Genomic DNA, 12,434 nt, shown 5'->3' on the forward strand with positions numbered 1-12,434 from the left:
AGCTTAAGCCTAAAGAAGAAGAAAACGGCACCAGGGAAAGTAAAAAATGAAGGGGTTGATAGTGCTTGTTTCCTTGAAGGGTGGCTGTGGATCAGACAAACGTCTGTCTGCAACGCTTCGTCGACCACCTGCGATGGCAGCCCTCCTTCAGTGACTGTTCCCTCTGGTCACCTTTCAGGCGCCTGCAGCCTTCTTTTGACAGCGTTTCACATAGTTTCACGGAAGTAACGCCGCTTTCAGACGTATAGTTAGCTACGAGGCACGATACTTGTGCTAATAACAGCGGTAAAATGAGAAAGAATATTACTTTCAACGAGAATGGCTCAGACGCAATTATAGGAGGCAAGATGAGCAAAACATGAAAACATAGCTGCATAACACCTGTTGAGCATTGTTCGCAAAAGGCGCAACGGATAAGTGGAAAAGTTGTGCTCAGGTAATATATATGACGATGTTGGTAGCGAAATGTTACAAATACGTGCAATACTTTGCAGCTCGGCCCCGCCGTTCGAAGCATGCGGCTGAGATTCCAACTCGCTACCTTAAGTTGGTGTCACTTAATTGCAGCGCTGTATCCGGCAGATAAATAAGAGCTTCGAACTGTGCTTGACAGTCTTGCATCTTTCTGCACTGATTCAAGTAAGTTGGCGCAAAATCCAAGCTAGTACTTCAAACAAGATTGGGTCTTGTTGCACGGCAAAAAAAGCGTACGCAACACGTTTCATCTATATATATATCTTCTAGTTCTTAGAAGCGCTACAAATGCCTCAAAAGAGATTGATATCTGTAGTTAGCACGGTTTACCACCTGAACACGCACAATCTATGCACACCATATAAGGCGTGCCATACTTTACAAATGTATGACGGCCAAAATGTAATAAGGTCTGTGGCGCACCAACTGAAACCAAGAACTCTAGAAACAAGGAATTAGTATAGATGACAAGCAGTAACGCACCAGACGAAACTCAGAAGTCATACACACCTGCCATCCCAATCGCAGCCCGAGTCGTTGCAGACGACAAACTGTCCCAGAGCGACCAGAATAAACACGCACACCACAGACCGTTGCAGTACACAGTTTGGCGCCCATGCGGCGCGCCTCGTCAACGGCCTCCCGGGGCTGTTACACTCCATGGTGCCGAAGGTGACGACGAAGAGGCCGCCGCTGCCGTGTCAGCAGCGGGCAGACACCGTCGTCACTCCCGGGTTTGGTCTTGGTGGTCGCCGTTGCCGCATAACCTCCGTGCCCGAAGCACCACAGCTGGGGAACGTCACAACCACACTTCACGAAAACAGAAGATCGAAGAGCGCGCGCGAGGCCAATCCTGAACTGGAGAGGAAATGGACCTCACCACAGGCACAAAGCAACGCGCAACAACATACACTGCCGCCCGATGCGCCTCAAACCCGCGCCGACTGGCGTCGGTGGTTGCGCTGGTGGCGGTACGGTCGGTGGTACGTCCGGGTAGTTTCTTTGCGAGTCGGGGGCGGAGCCTGGCGGCCCGGTTTGGGAAGCGGGATTCCGCTCCTCATTGGCCGGTATGCGGGGGCGACCTCGTGAGGGGGGTAAGAGGGGAGTGTAGGACGTTTGCTTTTGAACTGTAGTGCCCGCGAAACCACGGAATGCCGGGTAGCAATAAAAAGCGTGCAACAGCGAGCGCTCTATATGGTGGCGCCATCTAGGTTCTAAATTTGAGAACACCAACTATTAACTTTGCTGTTTTTATACTATGGTTTTGGTGGGCTTTTCGAATTCGTCACACAGTCCATGTCTGCAGAATGTGCGCAGAAGTTGTCGTTACGAAAAATTCTGAGGGTTTACTTATCCGAAAAAGAAAACATCCCAGAAGATTAGAGCGGGCCGAGTTCTTTCTCAATGGGATTTTGCGTCGATATGGATTAAAAGCAGTGACGTAAATCGCGGGAGAACAGGGATTCCTGACCTCCCTTGGATTAGAGTGTAAGCAACACAGAATCGTTCAGACGCTATACACTCGGTGGACATCGAATGATACCAGTCTGTCGAAATCTGTCGACAATCAAAGGACTTGACATGACTACGCGTGATTGTAGTTATCTTCAAACCGCTGCCTTTCCGCGGCATTAAGTTAATCCAGAGAGGGTAGCCAGAGAGGGTAGCCCTGCGTATTAGAGGGCCGACACCATTCAAAGCGTTTTCGGTATATCTATATCCACTCTGCCACACCGTGTATGCAACAGATATGAGGCCATCTAGATGCCATGTTCGTTTATTTGCAAACGGTCGCCTCAGTCTCCCCAAGTATCAGCGTTTTTGTTCTGCATTAGCTAAAATTGTATAATTAGAATTAAAACACACTGTACATAACTACAGTATACTACCACTCCCCTCTTCAATGCCCTCGTTCCTTGGGGGTAAAATAAATGAAATGAAGCAGCATGTTAAACTCCAACTCACTAAGAGTATAGAAAAAAAAAATCGCAGTTACGAAAGCGTCAGGACTCCCGGATTCAGCCACCACCAATCGAGACCTGTCAGCACTCCTTTATTATTTCATTTCATTTTATTACCTTGTAGACCCCTTTCGGGGTATTACATAAGGGGTGGGTTAACAAATAGGTGAGATTTATAATGTTCGAATATGTGAACTTACAGTTGTAGCAAACTTCGATGGGCAGGTGATGGCAGTATATGACGTGGGGAAGGTCGTTCCAGTCAATGGCTGTTCGAGGGAAAAAATGAGCCAGCAAATGTGGCGGTTCTACACAGTGGTCGTGCAATATGAAAAGGACGCGCAGTGCGGTAGGATATGCGTGATGGCGGGGTGTTGTTGTTGTTGTTGTTATTATTATTATTATTATTATTATTATTATTATTATTATTATTATTATTATTATTATTATTATTATTATTATTATTGTTGTTGTTGTTGTTGTTGTTGTTGTTGTTATTGTTTGCTGTCATCTTGCATTCGTTTAATTACACGCGGTTCAACGTGACAAAATGCAGAAACTGAGATGGCTGAATGGGGAACGGTATTTGATTCAGTGACTTCCACAAAAATTAAGAGGATGCTTAAGCTTCGCCTTAAGTTCATCGAGAGTGCCTTAAAATGTCATTTTTATTTCTTGCAGTTTAATTATTTACGTAAATTTGGACGAAAAGGAAGGCCCATCAGTACATCTGTCTCATTTCTTGGCAGACACCTACACTTACAATAAACATGATACTGTTGGAAATACATATACGTCATTGTTTTGAATTCACTATAGTAGGTGGATGTAGTTGAGTTTCCTCCCGGATCTTGTGGAGGGAAATATGTTGAGCATGATGATTGTAGGATGCGTGACGTGTTACAGGTTCGATGTTGTCAGTCACGGTACTCGATCGAGGACACTTCCGGAATGGTTAACTATTTTTTAACAACTAATAAGCAGACAGAAAGGATGCAAGCAAAGAGAAAACATATTTACAATTGATTGACAAGTAGTTTTATCTGACGAAACCAGCCCTCGGTATCATCAAAACATCTTGTTTTAAAACCAGTGTCCCCGCCCTCGGAGAGCAACACCCAATCAGATAAATTCACAAATAGTCATCCAATAAATCACAAAGGAAAGGAGAACATAACCAATCAATGATTGGAGGAAGAAAGCATATTCGATGAAGTACAGGGAAAAGAAAAGTCATCTCGACCAATACTTACTGTGCAAGCATACACACTTTCCACTACCGAGGTTTCAGCTAGAGGATTCCCTATTCTTCCCTCAGACTTGACGAACACCCTCGCATTCCGAAGGGTGCATGCTTTTCTCGGCTTCAATAAGTTGAAATGTGTAAACCCAGGTTCAAGGAAAGGCAACCTCCGAGTTCCATCTAATGAGGTATCATCCCTCCTAACTGTCAACATGCACCATGCAGAGACCGACGCCAACGAGCAGTTATCCGAGTCTCATCATGCATAGTAGCCGGATGTGCCCACCTGCAAATGGGTATGAACGAGGAGAGGGTATTTTTGCAGATCGTGAACGCGCAATCACGTGACACAAAAGTGACGTGAGGCTACTACGTCACTTCTGCGTGTCCTGTCGACGGTTTTTTTTTTTTGTTGATGTTTTTTTTTTTATTCTGGAGCAGTGAGAAAAGCGCTTGGCCATCGAAGCGCGGCTTCGAGCTGGCTGAGGGAGAGCATCTAGCCGTCCGCACTTAACAGCACGCACGCTTTCTTCTGTATTTTTTTTCCTATTAGTGGGGAGTGGTTGAAAGGAGGGGCGGGTAAAGCCCCTCAATAAAGGGGCTTCAGGGGCGGGCAAGCTAGCCAACGTAGACAGCGTGGTTTCAAACGAGTGACGGCTTGGAGCTGCCCTCGGTAAAGCTGTATGCACGCTTGCTTCCTTTCTTCTTTTTCCATAGCTGTGAGGTATGGGCTGGTTTGGCTTGAGAGGCAGCGGAGGGAGTGCTGAAGATTTGCTGTGTCGTTTACTTGGCTCAATCAGCCGTCACTATATATATTGTAGTGAACTACATGAGGATATACGAAGACGAGGATTAAGTAGACGAGAATATCACGAAGACGAGGATAAGGACGACGAAGTGCCGCTGCGCTGCTCGTGCTCGCTTGTGGAGACTGAGACTGGCTGTGTTCTTGTGTGGTTCGCCGTGAAACTTCGACAGGGCTATTATCCCTGTTAAAGCACAGTAAAAACCCCCTTTCACTTGGTGAAGGTGAGCATTTCCTGCCGCCCTGGAGCTCCGCAGCCGCACACTCCCGACGCAAGCAATGACCGACGCTACCACCCCCAGTCCAACCGGCCCCTCATCCGCGGTGTTCTGCGCTGGAGCTTTGCGCCAGCGTGATCCTCCTATCTTCAGCGGAACCGGCGACCATGACGTGGAAGACTGGCTGGCCTCATATGAGCGGGTCAGTATTCACAACCACTGGGACGACAACCAAAAACTCAATAACGTCATTTTCTACCTAACGGACGTTGCAAACCTATGGTTCCGCAACCACGAGGCCGATATCACGTCGTGGTCTACTTTCAAGGCTAGTTTTGCCGATATTTTCGGCCGGCCTGCAGTGCGCAAGTTGCGTGCTGAGCAACGCCTGCGCGGCCGTGCACAGCTTCCTGGTGAGAATTTTACCAGCTATATTGAAGATGTCGTAGACCTGTGCAAGCGCGTGGACGCTTCAATGTCAGAGAGCACCAAGATTGATCACATTATGTAAGGAATTGATGATGACGCGTTCCAGATGCTTGTGGCTAAAAATCCAGCCACCGTCGTCGACGTTATCAACGCATGCCATAACTTTGATGAATTACGTAAGCGCCGTAACATCACTCGCTCTTCGCTCTCAAACCCCGCGCCGCTTGCAGCTTTAACACTTGAAGCAGACCAGTCCACCTTGCTGCCACAAATACAGCAGTTCGTTCGAGAAGAAGTTGCCCGTCAACTATCCCTCGTCCGCCAACGTCCTGACGCTCCCACTGCTTTAGTGCCAAAGCTGCAGCAAGTCCTCCGCCAACAAGTTGCGGAAGCACTCCCCACGCTTCCTGAAGCTCCTTCTGTTGCTCCTTTGACATACGTGAAAGCACCAGTTCAGTATAGTCAACCTGCTGTTCCAGCCCCTTTGACCTACGCGGCTGTGGCTGCGCGGCCACCGCCTGAGCCGTCACAACCCATGCAGCCTGTTCTACGCCCTGCACCGCTTCCTCAAACGGCCCCGCTTCATCCGCCCACTGCGCGCTATTACAACCCTTGGCGTACTTCGGACAATCGTCCTATTTGCTACTACTGTGGTTTCGCTGGACATGTGGTCCGCCGATGTCGTCGTCGCATGGCCGAGCCTGCGTCTTCTGATTACTCGCCACCGCTGCTTCATTCTGCCCACTCTCCGCCTGCTTATGCCCCAGAACAGCGTTCATATACAACCCGTCGTTCTCCTTCTCCGCGTCGCCGGTCACTGTCACCAATGCGCCGGCGACCACCACCTGCTGACGAGGGAAACTAAGCTCCGCGGTTCCTGAGGCAAGAACTGCGTACTCTGCGAAAAGCTCAAGGCCTCATATTCCGCCCACGAACATTATAATGATTTCTATCGATGGTCTGTCCGTATATGCGCTGGTCGATACGGGTGCTGCAGTGTCAGTGATTCATGAGCAACTCTGCCGACGATTACGAAAAGTTACGACGTCATTTAACGGTTTGTCGCTCCGCACTGCCAGTAAAGAGAGGATTGCACCTTTAGCAGCATGTACAGCGCGTGTCGTCATTGAAGGTATTTTGTACAGTGTCGAGTTCGTAGTTTTGTCATCTTGTTCCCACGACGTGATCCTCGGATGGGACTTCTTGTTTAAAAATAACGCCGTGATCGATTGCGCCCGAGCTGAAGTAGAATTTTCTGCACTGTGCGACGCACTGCCCGACGACAACCGTTCAGTGTGTCCTCAAAAGCTGACCATCGCTGAAGATGTCGACGTAGCATCAAAGGCTTGTGCCCTTGTGCCTCTTTCGTGTCCTGCCGTGTCAGACGTCAGTGTTTTATTTACACCGTCTGCATCCTTCATCCACCGCAAGCACCTGCCGCTGCCATCTGCTGTTCTCGATGTTCACGGTGGCTTCACGAAGCTACTCATCTACAATCCGTCCCCACGCCCGATTACTCTGCTACGTGGGGAATCTCCCGGTTCTATTCAACCAGCCCACCTTCTTTCTGACCTGGATGCCTCCGAGACCTACCGCAGTAACTACATCGATGCTCTGCAGTCCGATCCGACGCCTGATTCGTTGCCAGACGACTTCTTTCGAACCGCCATCGATGACGCTCTTCCTTCCACCTACCGGACTCAGCTTGTGGCCCTTTTACAGACATTTCGCTTCGCCTTCGACGCCGCCCACACACCTCTCGGCCGCACTTCCACAGTCGCGCATCACATTCAGACCGGCTCTAACTCGCCTTTTCGACAGCGCCCCTATCGTGTGTCAGCGGCAGAGCGTCGCGTGATCAATGAACAAGTTGAGGACATGCTACAACGTGGTGTAATTCGTCCATCACAAAGCCCCTGGTCTTCACCAGTGGTGCCAGTGAAAAAGAAAGATGGCTCGTTTCGCTTTTGTATTGATTACCGGCGCCTCAACAAAATTACCCACAAGGACAATTACCCCCTTCCGCGTATAGACGACGCTCTTGATTGCCTCCAAGGTGCCGAGTACTTTTCATCTCTTGATTTACGTTCAGGTTACTGGCAAGTACCAATGGCCGCCTGTGACAGAGAGAAGACCGCATTTGTGACGCCGGATGGCCTCTATGAATTTAATGTGATGCCCTTCGGTCTGTGCAATGCGCCCGCCACATTCGAGAGGATGAGGGATAACATCTTGCGGAAGTTCAAGTGGCACATCTGCCTCTGCTACTTGGACGACATTGTTGTCTTTTCCACCGACTTCGCTACGCACCTAGAGCGCTTGCGGCAAGTTTTGGTTTGCCTTACTGACGCCGGCCTGCAACTGAATCTCAAGAAGGGTCACTTCGGTGCCAGGGAGTTGACTATTTTGGGGCACATCGTCTCTAAGGAAGGTGTTCGCCCTGATCCGGCCAAGCTGCGCGCAGTGGCGGAGTTTCCTAAGCTGGTTTCGCTCAAGCAACTTCGAAGCTTCATAGGTCTATGCTCCTATTTTCGGCGCTTCGTGCAGAATTTTGCTTCGATAATTGCACCCCTGACGAAACTACTCGGAGGAAACAGTGACTTAACTGCGTGGTCGGTCGAGTGCGACGAAGCGTTCAACGCATTGCGCCGTCTTCTGACTTCGCCACCAATCCTTCGCCACTACGACCCGACAGCACCCACCGAGGTCCATACTGATGCGAGTGGCGTTGGCCTCGGAGCTGTCTTGGCACAACGGAAAAACGGTTTTCACGAATACGTCGTCGCGAACGCGAGTCGTATCCTCTCTAAAGCTGAATGCAACTACTACTCAGTTACGGAAAAGGAGTGTTTAGCGATTGTGTGGGCATTAACAAAATTCCGACCCTACCTTTACGGTCGCCAGTTTGACGTCGTCACGGACCACCACGCGTTATGTTGGCTGTCCTCTCTTAAAGACCCGTCCGGCCGCCTCGCACGATGGGCTCTCCGCCTACAGGAATTTGACATCCGCGTTATATATCGCTCTGGCCGTAAACACATGGACGCCGACGCACTATCTCGTTCTCCCGTCTCCAACGAACCTGCTTGCTCTACGGCGGCTGATCCCGTCCTCTCCTCTCTAACCATCGCTGACATGCCTGCGGAGCAGCGAAAAGACCCGTGGCTCGCATCTCTTATCGAGATCGTGTCCACTTCTCCTAACGCTGCTGCGCCTTCTCGGGCTTTACGCCGTCAAGCACCACACTTTGCCCTACGAGACGGTCTTCTCTACCGCCGCAATTATATGACTGATGGTCGACGGTGGCTTCTCGTCATTCCCCGCCATTTACGACATGAAATTTGCACCTCTTTCCATGCCGACCCTCAGTGTGCCCATCCTGGTGTAGTGAAGACGTTTCAAAGGATCTCTCAACGCTACTATTGGCGCGGCATGTACGGTTATATTCGCAAATACGTCCGCTCCTGCATCGCCTGTCAGCGCCGGAAGTCATCCACAGCTCGTGCTTCTGGCCCCTTACAACCACTTCCATGCCCGGCCCCCCCTTTTGACCGCATTGGCGTTGACCTTTACGGGCCACTTCCCTGCACGGTTTCTGGGAACCGGTGGATTATCGTCGGCATCGACCACCTCACCCGGTATGCCGAGACCGCCGCTTTACCCGCCGCTACTGCCCGTGAAGTTGCCCTGTTCTTGCTACATCATTTTGTTCTTCGCCACGGCGCGCCGCGAGAGCTGATGAGTGACCGAGGACGCGTCTTCCTTTCCAACGTCGTTGAATCTCTACTGGCCGAATGTCGCGCGCATCATACATCGGACCACAACAGCCTACCACCCTCAAACAAACGGGTTGACTGAGCGCTTCAATCGTACTCTAGGAAATATGCTGACGATGTACGTTGCCGCCGATCAGACTAACTGGGACGCTGTCCTTCCTTTCGTGACATACGCTTATAACACCACCACGCAGTCAACTACTGGATTTAGCCCTTTCTTCCTCCTTTATGGGCGTGAGGCGTCGTCCGCGATGGACACTATTTTACCATATCGTCCCGACTCCTCCGAGTGTACTCTCCTTTCAGACGTTGCCAAACATGCGGAGGAATGTCGCCAGTTGGCCCGGTGTTTTACATCGGAATCTCAAGGCCGCCAAAAGCATCACCGCGACAAAGATCAGACGCCACACGTTTTTCCTGCAGGATCCCTTGTTTGGCTTTGGGTTCCCGGCACCCCACCGGGATTGTCATCAAAATTTCGAACCGAGTATCACGGCCCCTACCGCATTGTCCGTCAATCCTCCCCTGTGAATTACATCGTGGAGCCACTCACTACCTCTTCGGACATGCGTCATCGCGGCCGCGAAACTGTGCACGTGAGCCGCCTCAAAACGTACTACGATCCGCTCCTCTTGCCCTCACCATAGGTCGCCAGGATGGCTCCTCCTCGCTCCGGGGGAAATTGTAGTGAACTACACGAGGATATACGAAGACGAGGATTAAGTAGACGAGAATATCACGAAGACGAGGATAAGGACGACGAAGTGCCGCTGCGCTGCTCGTGCTCGCGCTTGTGGAGACCGAGACTGGCTGTGTTCTTGTGTGGTTCGCCGTGAAACTTCGACAGGGCTATTATCCCTGTTAAAGCACAGTAAAAAACCCCTTTCAATATATATATATATATATAACTAGTGACGTATCCGTAAGCTAAGTAACAAGTAACAATTAAGCTAAGTAACAACATCTTGTATAATTTCACAGCTTAATTTCCAAACATCAACGTTTACGCGCAAGATGCTGTAAAGTTATTTGCTTTTTGCCACTAAAAAACTGCATGTGTGCGGGCACGCGTGTGTGCAAATAACTCATGCGCAGGTACTCAATATATTTGAGGCCCCGCATAAGGTCAGTACTCTTGCACGTTTTCATTGTAGTGAGGAAGCAAACTCACAATCCCTGCAGCGCGTTGCGAAGAAGCAGACTCGCGACTCGAAGTCCCTGCGTCGCTTCGAATACCAGCTCTAACCCCGCCAGACCACTGGAAGAAAGAGAACGAAAGCAAAAGACTGCGAACGCATAAAATCTGCGCTCACTCATTCCCCCGGGGGAGGAAAATTCTGTTTACTGCTTGGAGCCATGGGGGAGGGAAGAAGACTGTGTTGGAGGAGGAGCCATGGTGTGGACAAAACTAACTGCCGCGAGCGCTTTCTCTTACAAGGAAAAAAAAAAAGGCTCCGCGAGATACGCGTACGTGACGTGAGGGTACGTCACCCAGGTGTCACGTGATTGCGCATCGACGATCTGCAAAAACATTATCCCGTGAACGAGCAGCTATTCTTCATGCCCGCCACCAGCGTGGCCACTGTCTCCATGAGAGCGCTTTGAAAAGCGGAACTGCTGTGGACAGCAGCGACGCGACGCGGATTATAATGGCTTCTCGCGTCTGCTGTTGTCCGTAGCACAAAACAACACTGAAGTAGTTCCTTTTCTTCCTGCGAGAGCTTGGACGCGACAAACACACCCTGAACGCTATGCAAAGAACGGTTGCGTCTTTAAATCGCGTGCGCATTTTCGTGTTACTATCACAACACTGATGCGGGCTTTTGGCAACTCGGGACCCTAACGCTGTCGCTCAAAACGCAGGTCATTAACCTATCGGCTGGGGGGATATGGTAACGGACCTTTTCCGAGTAGCGCACCCCTCTTGCAGTCGCCAGACGTAGGGATGGGTCACCCCGGAGCGAGCCGAACCTTCGGAGCCGCTCTTTTCAAAGAGCGGGTGAGCCATTTGGCTCCGCAAAGTCAGAGCCGGATCCGCCGGAGCCGTCGGATCCGGAGCGGTCGGAGCCATCGGAGCTAACGTTGATCGGAGCGGACGGAGCCGTCGGATCTTTCGGAGAGGTGGTTGCTGGTTCTCTCGGCTCAGTGAACCTTTCCATCACAGGATGGATGGATGGATGGATGGATGGATGGATGGATGGATGGATGGATGGATGGATGGATGGATGGATGTTGTGGCCTTCCCCTTTGTAACAGCTGGATATTACATTAGAACAACATCCTGGCCTGGCTCACTTTCACCTACTGCACACGAACACTTACACGTTAACAATGTCAGCTACTATTTTAGTCGCACTAGCTTCCACCACTCTCTCAAGCGGCACTTGGTCTTGGCCACCTCTTTGAATTGTTTTGCACTGTCGGAACTTGTGGGAGTGTAGTGCCCTCTGTTGGCGCTGGTGTGAGGCCAGCACAGTCGAGAACCAGGTGGTCGATAGTCTTCTCGCTCACTGCGCACACTCTGCACCTGCACACCGTACTTCGCACACCAGCATCGTAGCGCTGGCGATAGGTCAAAGTTCGGAGGGCTCCGGCTCGTGCCTCGAAGAGGAGGCTGCTAGAGATATCATTGTCATAGAGGGGTTCCGCACAAACCTCTTGTTTGTGTTTTCTGTAGAGCTTAAGTGTGGACTTCCCCTCCATGGCCTCCTTCCAGCGCTCGGTTTCCACCTTTCGCACCTGAGCCTCAACAGCTTTCGTTCGCTCAGTCTCTTCTTGTACGGGCTAAGAAAAAAAACCGTACTTCCTGCGGAGTTGCTGCAGTCGCTTCGTCCATCTGGTGCGGACCCCATTACGGTGCACATAATCGAACACTTGTCGCGCTAATCGATGTGGCTGCATAAGCCTCAGCCTGCCATCATACGACGCCTTGCTTCGCGCTTCTCATGCCTCAAAACTGGACCAATCAAGGTCGCCTTGAATTGCCTCGTTTGCAGCGTTCCCATCGCATCCGCGGGAGCCAGCCTTCCAACAGTGCGTTGACTGCGTTCCAGCCATTCGCGGGTTGGTGCTGTAGAACATACCACCGCATTGGCAAAGGTCAGGGCAGGGACGTGGACCGCCTTCCACAGCTCCCGCACCATGAGACATCGCTTAAAGCCCCACAAGCATCTCCTGCGAAGAATGTTGCCAGCCCGCTGGGATGATCTTCTTAGATGTAACTCATGACCAGCAGTATAGTCATACTCAATCCCGAAGGTCACACCGAGGTAGCGGTAATGCGTATCTTCCGGAAGCGGCACACCTTTTGGCAACATCAGGGGACAGGAGGGCTCAGGTCCAGAAAAAGCAAGTACGGCCGATGTTTTGGCATTGAACTGCAACCCAAGAGGCGCCAGCGCTTCATCACAGTCAGTAATGAGTGCTTGCAGGTCTTCCGTGTCACCTGCCAGCAGCACAATGTCGTCGGCGAACACCAATGCTGGCAACACTTGCCGTTCCCTGATGCCTTCGTTCATCCGCTCCACT

General features: G+C 50.8%; 1 protein-coding gene across 2 annotated transcripts in view; it reads right to left on the reverse strand.

Moving 5' to 3' along the window:
* Nucleotides 1-1,586, reverse strand: part of LOC146190140 (meteorin-like protein) — a 60,126-nt gene extending 58,540 nt beyond the window's left edge. Inside the window, exon 1 of one of the 2 annotated variants that reach the window (XM_084604868.1) lies at nucleotides 985-1,586. In XM_084604868.1, coding sequence (XP_084460994.1) covers nucleotides 985-1,136 — 152 coding nt within the window. In that variant the 5' untranslated portion in view covers nucleotides 1,137-1,586. The remainder of the gene's footprint in view (nucleotides 1-984) is intronic. The other variant, XM_084604869.1, reaches the window with a different exon arrangement.
* Between the last annotated feature and the right edge of the window lie 10,848 nt (nucleotides 1,587-12,434).

Source organism: Amblyomma maculatum, chromosome 5, assembly GCF_055883805.1.
Source record: "Amblyomma maculatum isolate TAMU_Amacu chromosome 5, ASM5588380v1, whole genome shotgun sequence".
NCBI classification, from domain to species: domain Eukaryota; kingdom Metazoa; phylum Arthropoda; class Arachnida; order Ixodida; family Ixodidae; genus Amblyomma; species Amblyomma maculatum.